The sequence below is a fragment of the Phyllobates terribilis genome, unplaced genomic scaffold (genome assembly GCF_046119375.1).
Source record: "Phyllobates terribilis strain yellow unplaced genomic scaffold, ASM4611937v1 Scaffold_4__5_contigs__length_816908805, whole genome shotgun sequence".
In the NCBI taxonomy this organism is placed as follows: Eukaryota; Metazoa; Chordata; class Amphibia; order Anura; family Dendrobatidae; genus Phyllobates; species Phyllobates terribilis.
The window spans coordinates 619,414,908-619,436,745 of record NW_027362764.1 but is presented as its reverse complement, the minus strand read 5'-3'; the positions used below and the strand labels follow the sequence as shown (position 1 = coordinate 619,436,745).

Below are 21,838 nucleotides of genomic sequence, written 5' to 3'. Positions count from 1 at the left end.
AAGCGTTATATGGGGGCCAGTATTCCGTATGGAGCCTTATATGGGGGCCAGTATTCTGTGTGGAGCGATTCACCGGTTTCTGAGCTATTGTGGAATTTACAATAGATATCACTCATGTAATGTAAGAAGTGGCATCCTCCATGGAGCATTATAAAGAGAGGGGGGGACATTCTGCATGGGGCATTATAAAGAGGGGGGGGTGACATTCTGGATGGGGCATTATAAGGTGGGGAACAGCCTGCATGGGGCATTATAAAGGGGGGGGGGCAGCCTGCATAGTGCATTATGTGGGGGGGAACAGCCTGCATGGAGCATTATAAGGGGGGGGGCAGCCTGTATGGGGCATTATGTGGGGGGGTAACAGCCTGCAAGGAGCATTAAAAGGGGGGGGCCTGTATGGGGCATTATGTGGGGGGTAACAGCCTGCATGGAGCATTATAAGGGGGGGGCAGCCTGTATGGGGCATTATATGGGGGGTAACAGCCTGCATGCAGCATTATATGGGGGCCAGTATCCTGTATGGAGTTTTATAAGGGGACCAGTATCCTGTATGGAGCGTTATATGGGGGCCAGTATCCTGTACGGAGCATTATATGGGGGCCAGTATTCTGTATGGAGCCTTATATGGGGGCCAGTATTCTGTATAGAGCCTTATATGGAGGCCTGTATTCGGCATGGAGCCTTATATGGGGGCCAGTATTCGGCATGGAGCCTTATATGGGGGCCAGTATTCCGTATGGGGCCTTATATGGGGGCCAGTATTCCGTATGGGGCCTTATATGGGGGCCAGTATTCCGTATGGGGCCTTATATGGGGGCCAGTATTCTGTGTGGAGCGATTCATCGGTTTCTGAGCTATTGTGGAATTTACAATAGATATCACTCATGTAATGTAAGAAGTGAAATCTTTGCATTGTACTATATATATATATATATATATATATATATATATATATATATATATATATATTTCTCCGCCGTATCTCTGCATCATGAATCGTGGTATGTGTTAAAGGGGCCCACTGAGACTCTTTCGCCCGGGGCCCAGAAAAACCTGGAGCCGGCCCTGCCCAGCATACCAAGACATTTGGAATGAAAATAATTCAAAGAATAACCTGCTATAACTACCATCATTTGGGCCTTAACTATGGCATTACCTGTCAGCATAATTACAGATTCAGTCAATTCTTCTCCCGAAGGGCTTGTGATCCAGTCATTGTAATAAAATGTGTGACAGGTACAAGAGTAATCTTCTTTGACAATAATTTTCTCTAGGAACCATGAATCTAAACAAAAAAAAATTGCCAAATGGAAATTAGTTCTCATTGTTTAAAATATCTCCAGATAATCATATCTTCATTAGTAGGTCTGATAGATATACTGGATAAAACCATATCCATGTATAAAGTTTTCTGCCATTATTACTTTGATTAGGTAATCTTTATGAAGATAATTGATGAATAGCTTCATAAAGTAAATAAAGCTTCATAAAATCGTGCAAAATGCTATGAAAATCATAGTAAATATGATGAGATTTTTACAATACAATTTTTTTTATGTTAGCAATTAGAGATGATCAGATCTTTTGAAATTTGCTGAATTTTCCTTAAAAATTTGATTTGCGGTGAATTTATTCTCCGCAAATCGCATAATTAAAAAGCCTCAAATTGCCTAGAAAATATGTGTATAACAGTTTGAATTCCCCTTGTTTGAGGTAATATAAACACAGCCTTTTTAATGTTCAAGTGATCTCAACCTATCTGACTAGGTAACACAGATATTAACCAATGTTAACCAGCAGCCTATTTAACCATACACAGCAGTTTCCCACTTTTTAGGCTACTTATAGTGTACAAACAGTTCAGAAAATTATCTCTTTTAGGGTGCAGATGCATACTTTGCTGTGTATTTTAAACAGACGGTGCAAACCGAGGCTTTTTATACAAGCAGTCCAAAAATTATATTTAATTAGGTACACAAAACAGTTGTACTGTTTTGAACATGAAGAAGTTATTGTTTTTCAACTACGATAAAAAAAATGCCGATTTCGGTGTCCACAACTGGGTTGCTAATCACAAAATGTTTAGGCATTTGCAAAAGCTCAAGCTGTACAAAAATGATCCCCTTTTTAGAGAGACTAAACAGGAATACGGTTTTCAAAGTGAAGAAGCTATGGCTTATTGTCACCATGCCATTTCAAAGAGTACATTTCCCAGCATAAGTAGTGCTGTCCAGCACTATGAGGCTGTGTGCCTACGTAGCGTTTTTCAAGCGTATATGCTGCGGAATTTCCGCAGCGTAAACGCTTGAAAAACGCATGTATATCTGCACCCCATGGTCCCCAATGGCATTCCGCAATGTCAATGCCCATGCTGCAGATCTTTCCGCAGCGTATATGCTGCGGTCAAAAATCCGCAGCATGTTCATTAATTTTGCGGAAGCGCAGCGGAATCAATGTGCGGATGGTACCCAAGTATGGATGAGAGGAGACTCTCATCCAGACCTGGGTACCAAAGAACCTGTAAAAAAAAGAAAAAATAAAGTTTATACTTATCTTCTGATGTTTTCCCTCCGTCGCGCTGTTGTCTGAAGGACCTGCCACGTCATTGAGTCATGTGACCCACCACATGACTCAATGACGTCACCGCAGGTCCTGCACACAACAGCGTGAGCCGCTCAAGCCTCCGGACGGGGCAGAGAATGCATCAGAAGGTGAGTATAAAGTTTATTTTTTTATTTTTTACCATTCTGAACAAGTTGTCAAGCACTTTTCCAAGTGATGCTTGGAGAAGTGCTTGATAACCCGCATGCGGAAATGCATGCAAAGACGCCTCACAAACGCTTCTACCTGGCGAGAAAACCGCATGTAATATCCGCATGCGATTTTCCCGCCAGGGAGAAGCGTAAAAAATATGCTTCAGGTCCGCAACGTGGGCACATAGCCTAAAACAGAGTTGGCAACAGTCACACATTTCCTGGCTGCAACAGAAGCAGAACAGTGGAGAATTCGGGGGGTGGCAGCGTGGCATGCAAGGGGAGGAGTCCTGAGGAGATAATTTGCATATTCCCACTGCATTTTGTTGTAAGTGAAGAGTCTCCGCGAGCTCAAAGAACACTGGATTTTGGCTGTTGGAGCTGAAAAGAGGACATCGGTAAACCAGGGGAGGAGTCCTGAGGAGATAATTTGCATATTCCCACTGCATTTTGGGGTAAGTGAAGAGTCTCCGTGAGCTCAAAGAACACTGGATTTTGGCTGTTGGAGCTGAAAAGAGGACATCGGTAAACCAGGGGAGGAGTCCTGAGGAGATAATTTGCATATTCCCACTGCATTTTGGGGTAAGTGAAGAGTCTCCGCGAGCTCAAAGAACACTGGATTTTGGCTGTTGGAGCTGAAAAGAGGACATCGGTAAACCAGGGGAGGAGTCCTGAGGAGATAATTTGCATATTCCCACTGCATTTTGGGGTAAGTGAAGAGTCTCCGCGAGCTCAAAGAACACTGGATTTTGGCTGTTGGAGCTGAAAAGAGGACATCGGTAAACCAGGGGAGGAGTCCTGAGGAGATAATTTGCATATTCCCACTGCATTTTGGGGTAAGTGAAGAGTCTCCGCGACCTCAAAGAACACTGGATTTTGGCTGTTGGAGCTGAAAAGAGGACATCGGTAAACCAGGGGAGGAGTCCTGAGGAGATAATTTGCATATTCCCACTGCATTTTGGGGTAAGTGAAGAGTCTCCGCGAGCTCAAAGAACACTGGATTTTGGCTGTTGGAGCTGAAAAGAGGACATCGGTAAACCAGGGGAGGAGTCCTGAGGAGATAATTTGCATATTCCCACTGCATTTTGGGGTAAGTGAAGAGTCTCCGCGAGCTCAAAGAACACTGGATTTTGGCTGTTGGAGCTGAAAAGAGGACATCGGTAAACCAGGGGAGGAGTCCTGAGGAGATAATTTGCATATTCCCACTGCATTTTGGGGTAAGTGAAGAGTCTCCGCGAGCTCAAAGAACACTGGATTTTGGCTGTTGGAGCTGAAAAGAGGACATCGGTAAACCAGGGGAGGAGTCCTGAGGAGATAATTTGCATATTCCCACTGCATTTTGGGGTAAGTGAAGAGTCTCCGCGAGCTCAAAGAACACTGGATTTTGGCTGTTGGAGCTGAAAAGAGGACATCGGTAAACCAGGGGAGGAGTCCTGAGGAGATAATTTGCATATTCCCACTGCATTTTGGGGTAAGTGAAGAGTCTCCGCGAGCTCAAAGAACACTGGATTTTGGCTGTTGGAGCTGAAAAGAGGACATCGGTAAACCAGGGGAGGAGTCCTGAGGAGATAATTTGCATATTCCCACTGCATTTTGGGGTAAGTGAAGAGTCTCCGCGAGCTCAAAGAACACTGGATTTTGGCTGTTGGAGCTGAAAAGAGGACATCGGTAAACCAGGGGAGGAGTCCTGAGGAGATAATTTGCATATTCCCACTGCATTTTGGGGTAAGTGAAGAGTCTCCGCGAGCTCAAAGAACACTGGATTTTGGCTGTTGGAGCTGAAAAGAGGACATCGGTAAACCAGGGGAGGAGTCCTGAGGAGATAATTTGCATATTCCCACTGCATTTTGGGGTAAGTGAAGAGTCTCCGCGAGCTCAAAGAACACTGGATTTTGGCTGTTGGAGCTGAAAAGAGGACATCGGTAAACCAAGGGAGGAGTCCTGAGGAGATAATTTGCATATTCCCACTGCATTTTGGGGTAAGTAAAGAGTCTCCGCGAGCTCAAAGAACACTGGATTTTGGCTGTTGGAGCTGAAAAGAGGACATCGGTAAACCAGGGGAGGAGTCCTGAGGAGATAATTTGCATATTCCCACTGCATTTTGGGGTAAGTGAAGAGTCTCCGCGAGCTCAAAGAACACTGGATTTTGGCTGTTGGAGCTGAAAAGAGGACATCGGTAAACCAAGGGAGGAGTCCTGAGGAGATAATTTGCATATTCCCACTGCATTTTGGGGTAAGTAAAGAGTCTCCGCGAGCTCAAAGAACACTGGATTTTGGCTGTTGGAGCTGAAAAGAGGACATCGGTAAACCAGGGGAGGAGTCCTGAGCAGATAATTTGCATATTCCCACTGCATTTTGGGGTAAGTGAAGAGTCTCCGCGAGCTCAAAGAACACTGGATTTTGGCTGTTGGAGCTGAAAAGAGGACATCGGTAAACCAGGGGAGGAGTCCTGAGGAGATAATTTGCATATTCCCACTGCATTTTGGGGTAAGTGAAGAGTCTCCGCGAGCTCAAAGAACACTGGATTTTGGCTGTTAGAGCTGAAAAGAGGACATCGGTAAACCAGGGGAGGAGTCCTGAGGAGATAATTTGCATATTCCCACTGCATTTTGGGGTAAGTGAAGAGTCTCCGCGAGCTCAAAGAACACTGGATTTTGGCTGTTGGAGCTGAAAAGAGGACATCGGTAAACCGCGCGCCGGCATTTTGAAGCTTTTTTTTTAAGCTTTTTTCACTGTTTTCAGAACATTAACAATAAGAACATGGAAGAGTCCAGGAGCCATTTGGTGAGCTGCATATCCTGCTACATGTTCACAGACTTGCCAGTGGAAAAGCCAAACTTCACATGCCAGAAATGCAAGCTTGTGTCCCTGTTGGAGGAAAAGTTGCGAAATCTAGAAGAGAGGTTAACTACCTTGAAAATCATTAAGGAAGGTGAAGAGTTCTTAGACAGAGCAGAATTATCTCTTCATGATTCAGAAAGAGAAGAAATTCGAACTGCACCTGACGAAACAGAGGAATGGAAGCATGTGACCCACAGAAGCAGGAGGATCGAGAGGCAGTCAGCACCCATACTGCTCAGGAACCAGTACCAGGCTCTCACGCAGGAGAACCATGAAGAAATACAGCAAAATAAGACTTTGCCAGCAATGAATAACCTTGTAAGAACCTCAGAATCCTCCTGGATGGAGAAAGAAGAATGTTGTGAAGAAAAAACGGAGAGTGGTGGTCATGGGGGATTCCCTGTTAAGAGGAACAGAGGCCGCTATCTGCAGACCAGACATAACCTCAAGAGAAATGTGCTGTCTTCCAGGAGCAAAAATTAAAGATGTGTCTGACAGGATATCAAGACTCTTCAGACCTACAGATCACTACCCATTCCTGCTAATACATGTGGGGACAAATGACACCGCAAGAAAGGACCTGGAAACCATCTGCAGTGACTTTGAAGACTTAGGCAAGAAAGTGAAAGAATTGGGAGCGCAGGTGGTCTTCTCATCCATCCTCCCAGTGGATGGCCATGGAACAATGAGGTGGAATAAGATTCTACAGGTGAACAACTGGCTACGTCGATGGTGCCGTCAACAAGGATTTGGATTTCTGGATCACGGAATGAATTACCTATACGATGGACTACTTGCTAGAGATGGGGTGCACCTTACGAAGACTGGAAAACATGTATTTGGAAGTCGCCTTGCTACACTCATCAGAAGAGCTTTAAACTAGAACAATGTGGGAAGGGAAGCAAAAGGCCAGAAAAAGCCATACAGCTGACAAATACTATTGAGATCTCTGCTACTGGAAGTGGAAAGGAAGAACAAAGACAAAACAATTTAAATAATAAAAATATGGGAGGAAGAGAAACCAATCACAAACTAAAATGTTTTTATACAAATGCACAAAGCATGGGCAACAAACAAGGATAATTGGAACTACTAATGCAGGAAAAGGAATATGATGTCATTGGAATCACTGAAACTTGGTGGGACGATACACATGATTGGAATAAAAGGCTAAAAGGATACAACTTATTTGCAAGAAACAGACTTGATAAACGAGGAGGAGGTGTTGCATTGTATGTTAGAAAAGCGTATATCTGCACAGAGATTGAAGCTTCAGAGACTGGGAGTTCTGTGGAAACTGTTTGGGTAAGAATACAAGGAGAGAACAACGGAAAGGACACCATTGTAGGCATTTACTACAGGCCACCTGGGCAAGCTGAAGATATGGATGAACTCTTTATGTATCAAATGACCAAGTTCTCCAAAAAATATGACGTAGTGGTCATGGGAGATTTCAACTATCGAGACATTTGTTGGGAATCTCTCTCAAGTAAAACTAACAGGTCAAGCAAATGCTTATCCTCTCTTGCTGACAACTTTATCTTCCAAAAGGTAGGGGAGAAAACAAGGGGATCTGCTACTTTGGATCTAATCCTTATAAACAGGGAGGAAATGGTTGAGGAGGTAAAGGTGGCTGGGACCCTAGGAGGCAGCGATCATGCTATTATAGAATTTTGGATAACTAGAGGAGGAAGACATGTGAAGACTCAGACTTCAAGGTTAGATTTTAGAAAGGCAGATTTTAAGAGACTCAGAAAGAGAATAGGAGGGATCCAATGGCTGGATGTCCTTAAGGACAAAAATGTCCAGGAAGGATGGGAAATTTTTAAAAATGAGATTCTCAAAGCACAATCGTTAACAATCCCGAAAAGTAGGAAGAATGGGAAGCATTTAAGGAAACCAGGATGGATGAACACAGAACTTAAACACATGCTAAAAAGAAAGAAAGAAATGTTTATTAAATGGAAAGAGGGAAGCATATCTAAAGAAGATTATAATGCAGTCTGCAGATCCTGTAGGGCACGTATCAGGTTAGCTAAAGCTGACAATGAATTAAGGCTTGCAAGAGATGTCAAAAGCAATAAAAAAGGATTTTGGCGGTATGTCAAAAGTAAAAGAAAAGTCAAAGATGCTATAGGATTTTTACAGGATGAAAATGGAGAAATGGTAAGAGAGGATGTTGAGAAGGCCGAACTTTTTAATTCCTATTTTGCATCTGTTTTCTCTCAGAAAGAAAATGTAACATCAACTGATCTTCACTGTCCTTTTAAAGGAATAGAGGAATCCAAGTTATCTGTAAACAGAAAGATTGTGAGGGAATATTTAGCTAACATAAATGAGTTCAAGTCTCCAGGTCCAGATGAATTACACCCCAGAGTACTGAAGGAGATCGTAGAAGAAATTTTAGAACCACTCTCCATAATCTTTGAAAATTCTTGGAGAACAGGAGAAGTCCCAGAAGACTGGAGAAGAGCAAATGTTGTTCCTATCTTCAAAAAGGGGAAGAAGGTGGACCCAGGGAACTATAGGCCGGTGAGTCTGACTTCTATACCAGGAAAGATCTTTGAACAAATTATTAAACAACATGTATGTAAGTACATGGATAAGAATGAAGTGATTAACCAGAGTCAGTATGGGTTTGTAACTAACAAGTCATGTCAGACTAACTTAATTTCCTTCTATGACAGAATCACTGACTGGGTGGATCAGGGAAATGCTGTAGATATAGTATATCTTGACTTCAGCAAAGCATTTGACAAAGTATCTCACACCATCCTTATTGAAAAAATGACCAAGTATGCAATGGACCAGGCAACTGTTAGGTGGATTCATAACTGGCTTAGTGATCGGACTCAAAGGGTGGTTGTAAATGGCTTCACATCCAGCTGGATGAATGTCTCAAGTGGGGTACCACAGGGCTCCGTCCTGGGACCTGTATTGTTCAACATCTTTATCAATGATTTAGATGAAGGAATTGAGGGTAAACTGATTAAATTTGCTGATGACACAAAGCTAGGAGGGATAGCTAATACTAGAGAAGAGAGAGAGAGGATTCAAAAAGACCTAAATAAACTGGAGCAGTGGGCAGCAACCAACAGAATGGTTTTTAACAGGGAAAAATGCAAAGTACTACATCTGGGCAATAAAAATGAAAAAAGCATATACAGAATGGGAGGAATAGAGCTAAGCAACAGTACATGTGAAAAAGACTTAGGTATACTAATAGATCATAGACTGAACATGAGTCAACAGTGTGATGCAGCAGCAAAAAAGGCAAATACAATTCTGGGATGTATTAACAGAAGCATACAGTCTAGATCACGTGAAGTCATTATCGGTCTTTACTCCTCTTTGGTCAGACCTCATCTGGAATACTGTGTACAGTTTTGGGCACCACATTTTAAAAAAGACATAGACAAACTGGAGCAAGTTCAGAGAAGAGCGACCAGAATGGTGACTGGTCTGCAAACCATGTCCTATGAGGAACGGTTGCAGGATTTGGGAATGTTTAGCTTGCAAAAAAGAAGACTGAGAGGAGACTTAATAGCTGTCTACAAATATGTCAAGGGCTGTCACATTGTAGAAGGATCATCTTTATTCTCATTTGCACAAGGAAAGACTAGAAGCAATGGGATGAAACTAAATGGGAGGAGACACAGATTAGATATTAGAAAAAACTTTTTGACAGTTAGGGTGATTAATGAGTGGAACAGGCTGCCACGAGAGGTGGTGAGTTCCCCTTCAATGGACGTCTTCAAACAGAGGCTGGACAGACATCTGTCTGAGATGATCTAGTGAATCCTGCTTTGAGCAGGGGGTTGGACCAGATGACCCAGGAGGTCCCTTCCAACTCTACCATTCTATGATTCTATGATTCTATGAGATGTGTGGCAGTTTATAGCCAGCCCGGGCAGCAACAGTATGTCAGTATAGATGACATGATGGACAGGGAGTGGATGCCAAGCTGACCATGGCCTTTTAGCACTGAAAGCAGAGCGGTGTAGAAGACAGACAACAGACAATCAGGCTGGCAGGAGATATGGCCGTTTTAATCATTGGCATCAGCCATAGGAGAATGAAAGTCAGCACTAAACCATTCCTGATTTATTTTGACAAAGGTTGGGTGGTGGATAACCTGCTCTGCCTGAATGTGACAAAGCCACCAGCCACACTGAACACCCTTACTGACAATAGACTGGAGACTGGACATGACAGCGCACCCAAAGCAAACTGGGTGATTTCTTGCCACTGGTCCAATCTCAATGACGGGATTAGAGCTCAAGGTACTTACTGGAGAAAGGACACTGTGCAGGTAGAACTAAACCTGGCTATTCAGGTGGTGCAACTATGTTTGCTGGTGTATATCAGTTTGTTGTACTGACAGATAAATTATCTGGGCTATCATGTCATATATCTTCTAATTGGTACTACTGTAGATACTTTGGTTATTTGTGAAATTGTTAATAATTTAAAATAAAATTACACTCATGGAAGTGAAATAATTTTGGTGTGATAATTTTAAACAATTTTGCCCTTTCTGGTCTGCCCTGTGCATGAGCTGCACACCTGTGGAAGTAATGACTGTGCATTGAGTGGAAAGGGGTCATCTGTTCACACATGGAGTTGGCAATGGTCCACTGTGCAAAAGCTTCAACCGATTATGGAACACGTATTATATGGGTAATACACCAATTCCCCCATCCCAAAAATTTCCTAACAATTTTGGAAATAATTGATAATTTTTTAAAGAAAATTTCTCTTAGTGAATTTAAAAAATGTTGGTATAATTGTAAACACTTTTCTCACAATCCTGAACAGTGTGTTACCAAAAAATTCACCCAGTTGCATTCACAAAAAAACTGAATTTCATCCGAGTTTAAAAAGAAGGTGAGTTTGTTGTATGTCGTATCAAAAAATTGGTACACATTTCACAATAAATGTTATTGTTGAAAAAAATTATAATTTGTGCAGTAAATAATGGCGTCTATGTATCCTCTATTAAACCTGAGCGCATGTGATTTTTTTAGCAAGAGGCAGTATAATCCAGGTGGTCTTGCATCAATTATGGTGAACTTGGACATGTGGGAGTAGAATATCCATGTAATTGGACAACTGAACGCATGTTATTTGGCCACCCAAAAAGATAACTGGAGATGCAATGAAGGTAGAGAGGAAGTGTATGGAAAGCAGTAAGTGAGGGTGCTGATGGGATTGATCACAACGACAAGGAATTACTTGCGGGTGCAGATTGGTTACCAGAAAGATGATCATGAGAGGAAGGAGGACAGCTTGGGCCTTGCTCATCTTGCTGGTCAGTTTGTTTTCTACACATGTGCAGGTGATGCCGTTTCATGTGCTGTAGGAGTTACATAGTTCCTATTCGATATTTGCCAGGATGTATCCTGCTTTCTTTCCAGCAACACAGCCTGCACACTGCAACAGATTGTTCTTCTGCCAACAAGAAAAAGAATTCCCACACAGGAGATGCCCGCATATAGGACCATATAGGACTTGCTATGACCACCAGAGCTTTCAGGTATTGTTGAGCCTCCTACATCAACAACAGTCATATCACATGCTCCAGAGCTGACCGCACAACAAGCAGATTTTACCCATGTGCTGTTTTAACCACAGATTGCATGTGCTGTTTATTTCTGAGGCCAATAACCTCCTCCTCTGATGACATCACCTACTGTGTACCTTTGTCTGCTTCCAAGCTCTTTTCCACCACAGAATAATCATTACCGTTTGAGTCATCCCTTACTCAGCTGACAGGTGCCTTAGGGTGGGAAATTTCCTGAGCTCCTTTCCCCACTGCCTGATTCTCACCTCAAAATATGCCCTGACCTAGAGGGCTACTACCATTTGGTCACTCGTGTGATGCCTGTGAGCGACCAGTGATAGCGCCGCTCACAGGCAGAAACAGCAGAGGGAGGTATTTAGAAAGAGGCTTCTTTTCATCATAAAAACACATTGGGCTATTTTGAATAGTAGTGGACAACTCCTTTAAGAAAATGGGCTGCCTCAAAATACAGGAATCATACTTTCAGTGACATAACACAAGCTTTGAATTTAGATTTTGGTATGAGTTTCAAAATTAGCAATGAGGGTTTTAATACTGACCCTCCTTGCTTGTAGTGTGTACAAAGAAATACAGCTATTACCCCTAGAACGCATACCTGGGGCCTCGCAGGCCCGCCCTGTTAATTGTTTTCTATTTTCTGCAAGATTTCTTTAGTTAGAATTTTGAAACTGTAGGTATTCCTCAGGTATATAGTTGTTTGTCATTTCCAGTTGGTCATTTATTTATTATTTGCACACGGGCCTAAAAGGCCCCAGGTATGTGAAAGTGTAGATTTTTATGGTCATGCGTTCTAGGGTTAATGTGCTGTTACTGCAGTATATCACAGATTAAAGGAGTTGTCCAGTACTTTCTATAATTTCCCCAATGTATTCACCCTGTGCCCATAAGTTTTTTTGTAAATACATTTGGTTGTCCTTCCTGACCGCTATTGCTGACCGCTCATAGGCATCACGTGACCCCCGACTGCAGCAGGCTCTTTCTTCCACTGATGTCACGTCAAGTGAGGCGTGACATCAGTGATGCGGTCCCTGCGGTGGATGTTGGGCTGTGGGCGGGGTTACCCCGCGCGTCATAAGCAACATCCATCGCTCCCCACTCCCAATGAATGAGGGGAGGGAAAGCGCGTGGTGGATGCTGGGTGTGACGCGCGGGGTAACCCCGCCCACAGCCAATCATTCACCGTGGGGACTGAGTCACTGATGTTGTAATAGAAGTAAAAAAGCCTTATTGTCATCTGCTGGTTGACCGCAATCAAACGGATCCAAGATGCCTTAGGAGTGTTGAAGGCGAAACAGATTTGAACGTGAGACCCGGTCAGGTGACGTCCAGTGAGGAGTTTTTAAATATAACGGTCGAGCGCGCCAAACCTGAGATGATTTTGGCGCCAAGCTGCAGAGAGAAGGAGACGTGCGTGGGATGCGCTGAGGAAACCAGCCTGACAGGTCGGAGGCAGAGACCTACGAGGCACCACAGGCGGACGCCGATGACCAAATGCCGGATTCACCGCAGAGGTCCCCCAAGTACCGCGGCCGCTGTGGAGAGCCGGAATCTGCTTGTGGTACTGAGTGACTTCATAGTACCTGACATGGCCCGTCAACCGACAAGGTCCGGACCCCGCTATCCAAGGCGCGAGAGACTGCCTCCAATGGCTGAGCAAAGAGGAAATAATGTGGCGCCCCTGGGGTTTGATCGCCACAGGGATACTGCACCTCTTTAATGGGGTGTGGTATCTCTCCTTCGAGGTAAGGATGGTGCAACTGTCAGGACCCCACCTTCGCACACAACACTACACTTCTCCCACCTGTAGGGGGAGCTAATAGGCACCAGTGTGCTGCCCCAGCTGGGATAAGTGGAGATGGGGGAACCAAAAGATAGGGGGAACCATGTAGTGGGTGAGGGTGGAGGATGCACATGTAGGTTATGCTTAATAATTCATATCTAATAAACAGCCATCTTGGGCTTATGTTCTTTTGATTGTGATCTTCATCACTGAACGTGGCTTTCTGTGTGAACCTGCAGTTGATGGGGACACGGTCCTCGTACTCTGGCCGTGAGTCGAGGAGAGGGCAAGAGTTAACGGTTGTCTCTACCCGGTCAAGGTCCCTACCCAAGAAGGCCTGGAGCAGAGGAGTCTAGCTCCACCACAAAAGGATCCCAGGGGGATGCAGACGGAGCGGTATACGCCACCTGTCCTCGCTGCTCTGGCCTAGTCAGAGGGATTCCTGCTGCAAATCGGGTACCGGCCCCCGATATCTGACTTTGTTACTCTATGTCTCAGTCGGAGAAGCCCGGAGGCTCAGTGAATCCCACCGGGTAACAGAGCGGAGTCGCCACCCGTACCCTTGTTCTGTGCATAGTCCAGAGGGAGACCCGGCCTTTCTACACACACGGATAGGAGAGGACTTAATGTGAAGTCTAGGAACACTTTGGTGCGGGGTCCTGACTAAAGCACCTGAATTACTCGGAGGTTGTTGGACCCCCGGTCCTGGTGGCCACAGAGCCCCGTGAGGAGCAGGGAGAAGCCTTGCAGCTGCATGCTCTACCGTGAGTAAAAACCCTGGAAGTCTACCCCTATGGCCTCCGGTCTCTTTATTTCTGCACCGCACCGCATAGCACCAGAACTCCTCCACTACAACTCTCTCCATCCGCCTCTCTGCCCTGAGGCCCTGCTCCGCTTGTGGGGAGTAGCACCATCTCCTGCTGCCACTACATCCCGCCTCAGAGGACTGCTGCAGCGCTGGTGGCCATCACCAGACACCACAGGTGGCGTAGTCAATACCACCACTCGATGAACACTAACCCTGTAAGCCCATTACACCCTTTTAAATGTGACGGCCCTGGGCACAGAACGGGTCCAGGCCACGGCTACAACCCACCAAACATCTGACCCGGCTCCGAGTAACCCCACTTCCCAGGGTGAGGGCTGGCGAGCGTCACACAATAAGAGAGAGCTGCGTCAGAGGAGTCACGCCAGCAGAAACAGAGGAGCTGCATCGCTGAACAGGGCCGACACTTCAAATGATCATACATGGTACCGGGGGCAGTGGGGTTTAGGATGTCAGGTTGGGAGGGGGACGGGCGAAGTGGAAAAAGCCAAACTAGATTTAATTGACTTTGTTAGAAAAAGACTTGCGGCCTAGCGGGACTAACCGGTGACCCCCGCTAGGGCCATTCACGGAGTTAAAGAACTGCTGTGGTGACTTCCACGCCAGGGCGCATCACATTATTTTGGGAGATTCTTCATTGTTATTGTAAATTACCTGTTCATTCTTGTTACTAACCCTTTGTTTATAGCCTGGTTATATATATATATATAAATAGTTTTTACACATCTCTGACTACCCTCACTTCCTGTCTCTGCGCGTTGCATTTCTGACACCTGCATTACAATGTCACGCCTCACTTGACGTGACATCAGCGGAAGAAAGAGTCTGCTGCAGCCGGGGGTCATGTGATGCCTGTGAGCAGTCAGCAATAGCGCCGCTCACAGGCAAGAAGGACAACCAAATGTATTTACAAAAAAAACTTATGGGCACAGGGTGAATACATAGGGGACATAATAAAAAATACTGGACATTTCATTTAATCAATTCACAGTCACACAGACTGACTATGCAGCTGCAGAAGTTCCCTATATATCACTTGAATCTTTGGATCTCACATACTGAGACTATCGCTCCCATTTTCAATCTGGTACATCAGCACTGAAGTAGTACACCACAATCACATTAGGCCTTTTTCTATCTATTCTATGCTGTGTACGCTGACCTCCTAGATCCCTAAACAGTACAAGCATAAATTTGTACTCCTTGGCTCGCCCCTGTATTTTATACCGACTATGATAGCCTCACCCGGGATTGGCTGGCCTACACCATGTGATATCGAATTGCTGCAGGGCATTATGGGGAAATCTGTGCAGCTAGACCTGATGCCATGAGCCCACTTGTTGAGTCTTCAGCAGTGTGCGAAATGGGATTTTTTTTTTGTTTGCCGATCTTCGTGAATCAAATTGCAGATTATTCAAATTTGCGTGGAACTGTGCATTTCAGGAAATTTAACTCAAACCCGATGCTCTATGGATGAATCCACTTATTCAGACGCGAGTACAATTGAAGCTCTGATCTCTGGGTCAGAGCGATGTTAGCAGCATGATAAGGTCATGTGATCACGCTGCTGACGTCACTCGCCGGCGCTGCAGAGGGACCCATTGGTTGTAAGTGCTCTGTGCTCCAGAGCTGAAGACACCGAAGATATATTGTAATGGAGGAATATCTATTGTATGGCTGGGGGTAAATTTAGGCCACAGCCCCATTATCAGTATTTGGTCAGTATTCAGTCAGCATTTTTTCTCAGGAGTGGGAGACAAAACCCGGAGTGGGTGATAAATGCAGAATCTGTGTACTTGTTTCTGTTATACCTTTTCTATAATATAGAGAAAAACTGAGGGCACAACAAATATGTAAATAGGATCACTAATAACATACTTAGTAATAGAGCAGTATACAAAAAGAGGCAAGAAGTGTGTATACAAGTGTGTGTACATTAAAAAGACCATCCGGCTAAATTAATCATCACAGAGGTCCATGTCAGGGGCAGGGCCAACTGTCCTCCTCCAATACACTGTGCTTAAATATATATAATAAAAAACTCTAGAATAAGCAATATAAATACCGATGCTAGTGTCGCCCTGCATACAATGCTTTAATGTACATTAGTATAATTATAGCAAAAGTGATACTGATCTAAGTAACAAGCAGAGAGCAGTAAACAAAGCAGAGAGCAGCAAAAGTGCTGAATAGCACTAGAATGCAAATCCAGAGTGTATAATGCAAATCTAGAGCATATAATCGACAAAGGACAACAGAGAGGGGATTATTATCCTTTTCATCTCATGACTGTTGCTCGCCCATCACCTCTTCCTCCTCATCCTCCTCCATTTGTTCCTTGGCTCTGCACCTTCACCAATAGTTTGTCTGGTAACACGACCAACCTCGATCGCTGTAACACACCCTGACTTGGCACCTGCCTGTGTGACGACAATGTGGAACTTAGAGAGATTGTTATCCCTTCCACATCCTCCTCTGCTTCCTCCTCTTTCTCTGGGACCACCACCTCTTCCAGCAGGTTATTCAAAGTCTGCTCCAGCATGTAGATGACTGGAATAGTGATGCTGATGACGGCATCATCAGCGCTAACCATCTTAGTAGCCATTTCAAAACTGTGCAGAAGGGTGCAGAGGTCCTTAGTCTGTACCCACTCCGCAAACGTGATTTGCCCCACGTTCATACTGCGTTGGCCCTGACTATACGACATGAGATAGTGCGTCAGGACTTGTCACTGCTGCTACAGTCACTGCAACATGTATAGAGTGGAATTCCACCGTGTCAGCACATCATATATCAACCGGTTAACTGGTAGGCCGAAAGACCTCTCTAGTGATGCAAGTCGATGACCCACAGGTTGCGATCGTCGGAAGCTAGCACACAGCAACCATGCTTTCTGCAGCAGCACATTCAGGCCGGGATAGTGGGGGAGAAATTTCTGTACCACCACGTCGAGGACATGAGCCATGCAAGGCACGTGTGTGAGGTTACCCCGGTGTAGGGCCGCCACCAGGTTTGCACCGGTATCACACACGGCCTTCCCTGGCTCCAGGTTCAGTAGAAACAGCCATTGCTCAAACTTAGCCTGGATAGCTGTCCACAACTCTTCACCTGTGTGACTGTGATCTCCAAGACATATTAATTTTAACACTGACTGATTGTGGTGAGCCCTGGCTGCACAGTAAAGAGGTGGTGGGGATTCGCTCTGCACTGTTGAAACACGTGTCTCATTAAGGCAGGGTTTGAGGGCGCAGGTGGAGCTCCAGAGGTGGTGGAGGAGGCAGAAGCAGTGGAGGAAGTGGTAGATACAGAGGTTTGTCCCGCAAGCCTTGGGGATTTCAAGACTTGTGGGGCAGCCCCTTTCCCGCCGGCCCCCACAGCCGCCAGAGTCACCCAGTGCCCAGTCAGTGAGATGTAACGCACTTGGCCATGCTTACTCGTCCAGGTGTCTGTTGTGAAATGCACCCTGGCAGACATAGTCAAGGAATGGGTGATGTTGTCTGCGACATGCTGGTGTGACGCAGGCACAGCTTTCTTAGAGAAGTAATGGCTACTGGGCAACTGCTACTGGGGGACTGCAATGGCCATTAGCTTTAGGAAACCATCTGTATCCACCAGGAGGAAAGGCAGCATTTCTGTGGCCAACAGATTGGAGATGGTGGAGTTCAACTTCTTAGCTTTGTCACGTGTAGGATAAAACAATCTTTTATGTGACCACAACTGTGGGACCAAGGGCTGGCTAATGTGCTGAGAGAGGGCGGAGTAGGGTGAATACAACAAACTGCTGGACCGTGAGTGAGGTGCAGGCGGAGATGTTACGGTGGATTGAGAAAGATGTGGTGTGCTGGGCAAAAACAGCAGGCATGTTCCCTTCCTTTACAGCTAACGGGCTCTCACTTAGCCTGACAGGAGCGGGTAAACAAGTGGAGGTTCTGCGGCCAGAGACCTGTGTGACAACACTTGGCACAGTGACGGAGGAGGAAGAAGCAGCAGATGTGGTTGATGGGGCGATCGATGGTTGGTGAGGCCCGCTGTTCCGCATTATATTACAGTGAGATTGCCAAACTAAGGCATATTGCTCACGCATGTGACGATTCATGCATGTAGTAGTCAAATTACTGAAATTGTTCCCTCTACTGAGTCTTTTTTTGCAAAGTTGGCAGATAACATGAGTTGACTCATCCTTTGCGGTCTCAAAAAAGGCCCAGGCTAGGCAACCCTTGCCTCCCCTGTGAGCTGCAGACCCGCGACTGCTGCAGGCCACAGCTACAGTTGTGGCTGAGGATGCAATGATCGGCGTGGTTGCATCACTCCGTGTCTGCGCGGTAGGCCGCAACATAGCTGCCTTGTCTTCCTCCTCCAACTCCTTAGATGAGCTACTCAGTTTCATGTCTCTGAGTTCACACCAAGTGGGATTTACAACCTCATCATCATCCTCTCTGTTCTCCCATTCCTCGCCCTGAAAGTCATCCTCTTCTTCCTGCCCTGACAGCACAGTACAGTCTGTGTGCTCCTCAGTTATCTGAGTCTCATCAGGATCAACTCCCCCCATAGTGGTTAACGTCTGGGGACAAGGGTCAGGATTTTGTTCAGACCCTACTTCGTACTGCCTCGGATCCAACATAAAAAAATTTGGGGCATCGGTGCAGATGCTTTCCTCCTCTTGAGTCTGTGAATATTTGGAGCAGACCTCTGATGCCCGTGGCATAGAATGTCTGAACAACTCTGCAGACTCACCCATCTGTGGTTCCCTACAGTCAGTTGGGCGGTTGGACAGTTGTGACACGGGGGTAAACAAGGGTAATTGGGGTGCCACCTCTGAGGACTGTACTGTGTGTTATGCTGAGGTGGAGGAAGAGAAGGAGAGGCCACTTGATGCAGTACTTGCCATCCACTGGAGCACATGCTCTTTTTGGCCGTCATCTACAAGGTATACCGCTGTGCGGCTGCCAAAGAAAGGGAGTCAAGTAGCCTGTCCAGTAACAGAAGTTGTCAGTTGTCTTTGGATAGGACGCGATGATGTTGGTTCGGTAGAGCTTTCACTAACTTAACCACCTACCCCACGTACACCTTGAACACCAAGCCTATTCCCCCCTCCACCACGACCTCGCTTTTTCCCACTCATGTTGCTCAGATAGTGTGGTTGGAGCACGCTATTAGCAACAAAAAATTAGATTTTTTACTGTGGACGAAGCCTGCATACAACAGAATATATGTGCCAAAAAATGTCAAGCTGAGATGTGGCATGCTGTATCACGTTAGTAACAGAAGAAATTTGATTTGTTTTTACTGTGGGTAAGCTCTGGATACAGCTGAATTTCACCACCAGAAAATTACAAGCTGAGATGTGGCCTGCTGTACCACGTTAGTAACAGAAGAAATTGGATTTTTTTTTTACTCTGGATGACCTCTGGATACAGCTGATTTTCACCGCAAAAAAAATACCAGCTGAGATGTGGCCTGCTGTATGTAGCATGGTAGTAACAGAAAAGATTAGAGTTTCAAGGGTGTACTCCTGCATGCAGCACAATATCAGTAGTGGACAACAGAGTTCTATGCTGAAATGTGGCCTGCTGTCTATGTCAGGACCACACTAATAGCAAAAACGATTGATCTGCTGGAAGGTCGATTTCACAGCCACACAAGATCCTATCTAAACTATCAGACTTAGAAGCAACTGCCTAGCTAACTATCTCAAATCTCACAGAATCCAGGACCAGCGTCAGGAGCAGCCTCTCTGAACTGTTATACTGACAAAATGGTGCTAAAACAACATGTCCTCTCTTTATATGGAGAGGGACATGTGACTTCAGCAGCCAATGACAGAAGCCCTTGTGTCTGGACGTTGTGGATGGTTCCTGCGCCCTGATTGGCTTGCCGGAATCTGCACACATTAAGTTAATAAAAAAAAAAAGATTAACCGCCCGCCGCTACTCTGAATGCTCCCACTCGCTCCCCTCATCAACCACGCCCCCCTCACTCATTATACAGCACCACTACCCTAGCCAAAGTCCTAATAAATACAGTAGTGGAAACACAATCATTTCCCGCACTTTTGCTGAATTGGGCCGATTTTCAGTAAAAACGCTCGGGGGTCCGATCACGAATCCAAATGTGCAATGTTCACGCCAAATTTGAAAAGAAAACGAACATTTTTCGAACTTGTTCGCTCATCTCTACTCCTCATTATGCTTCGCACTATCGGCCTTGAGGATACTGCTCTGTCTTAGTTAACCTCTCTGATCGCTCTTTTAGTGTATCTTTTTTCCTGTCTTCTTTCTTTTCTCTTCCCCAGGATTAAGTAATAAGTCTGAAGTGCCCCCTGGGCCGTGGGGTACTCGGTAGCCGGGCCGTTCGGTGCTGGGGGATGTCACGGTGGCAGTGACCCGGTCCATGGCCCAGGGTGGTCAATTAAAGGGAAAGAAAAAGGGGAATAAAATTTTTAGGATAATAATGTTCGTGACGCCACCAGTGGTAAGCGGCTATATGGAGCCGCCGCTGCGGTGCAGATCCACTGGAGCTGATGGTAACGCAGCAGCGTTGGTTCAGCTCTCCACAGGCAGAGCTAAGCTCCAGGGCAGTGTAGTGATGATTTTATGAGGTAAATGTTGCTGGTGCTGTGTAGTGCAGGGCTGGTGATGGCGCAGCAATAATTCCAGGACACAGTGGGGTGCAGTCTTCAGGTTTTACTCACGGTTGTTCAAGACTCCAGGTTACCAAGTGTAACCGCCCACGTCATCCTGTGTCCTCCAGGGAAGGGGTTCAGCAACTCTCAAGTCTCTCAGGAGTACTTAAAAGGGAACCCCGTTCCATGTGCCTTTCCCGGTCGTCTTCCCTGTGCTGGCTCTCGCCATCCTGCCCTGCGCCTCACAATCAGTGTCCCAAGCCAGTAGCCTCGGGTCTTGTCGGGCGACGTGCAGTCCCCTGGACTCTATGCGGCCACCTTTTCGGCGATGTAATTGTGGCTGTTGGCTGCAGCACCTTGCAAATGCAGCAGCCGCCGGTTGTCTAGCTGCGCCTGGTTGTTCTCCACTAGCTAGGGGCCGGTCCCCTATGCGGCCTGATCCCTCCACGTCCGTGTAGATTCGGGCGCACGGGTGGCTTCCTGCACTCACTGTGCCCCTGGGATCCCCTCTGTCTCTGGAGCCTTCCCTCTGCCCTCGTCCTCTCTCACTCTCTTTCCTGGGCCTCTCAGACTAGGCCCGACTCCTCTCTCTCTCCACTCAACTCCTGCTCCAAGCACTGGAGACGGGAGCCTGGATCCTTCTACACTGCTCTCCTGAGCAGGACTCGACTCTTCAAGATAGTTCACCTACTTCTTATACTCCTCCTGATGGTGCTCCCCTGACCTGCTTCCTCCACCCACACCCACTACATGGTTTCACCCTCCAGCTAGGGACCAGGGACTGTGCTCTCCCTTAGGAGCAATCTCGCCCTTCCCTACTGAAGTGAAATGTGTTGGATGCGGGTGTGTGGGTCCCGGGTAGTACTCCCTCCTTACCTGAGAGTGGGGTACCACACCTCTGGGTGAGATGCAGTACCTCTGTGCGACTGTACCCGCAGGGGCGCCACAAGTCCCCTTCTAGTTTCTCTTTATACAACCTCAACTGGAAAAGCTATCAGCAGATTTGTCCTTCAGTTCTCTCTACACATTAATGACACACAATTATACACTTCTCCTGACATCAATTCTGCACTACTGTAAAAAGGTGTGTGAATGCAACAGCGCAGACAATGAGGAGACAGTGGTACTTAATCAGCACTATTTATTTGACTAACACAAAAAGGAAATCTAGTTATTAGTATTTATATTTATAAAAATCAGCACAATATTGTGGGCAACAATAACAAAGTCAATATGAAGTATTATGACACTATTAAAATACGGGAATGCAACTCACTATAATATCTATTCACCGTTCTCTATGTATACTGTTCTTATTATCTAGTTGTTAGACGGTGGTTGATCAGTAATGCTTAGCATTTCTATTTCAGTTCAATGAAGGTTATTCTCACTACTAAACCCATAATCGTCGCATTCCCTTTAAGAATCTCCA

General features: G+C 45.7%; 1 protein-coding gene across 2 annotated transcripts in view; it reads right to left on the bottom strand.

Moving 5' to 3' along the window:
- Window positions 1–21,838, bottom strand: part of RP1 (RP1 axonemal microtubule associated) — a 1,013,486-nt gene that overhangs the window by 279,720 nt on the left and 711,928 nt on the right. For both annotated transcript variants that reach the window (XM_073679301.1, XM_073679302.1), the window contains exon 40: window positions 1,157–1,285. In XM_073679301.1, the coding sequence (XP_073535402.1) occupies window positions 1,157–1,285 (129 nt within the window). The remainder of the gene's footprint in view (window positions 1–1,156; window positions 1,286–21,838) is intronic.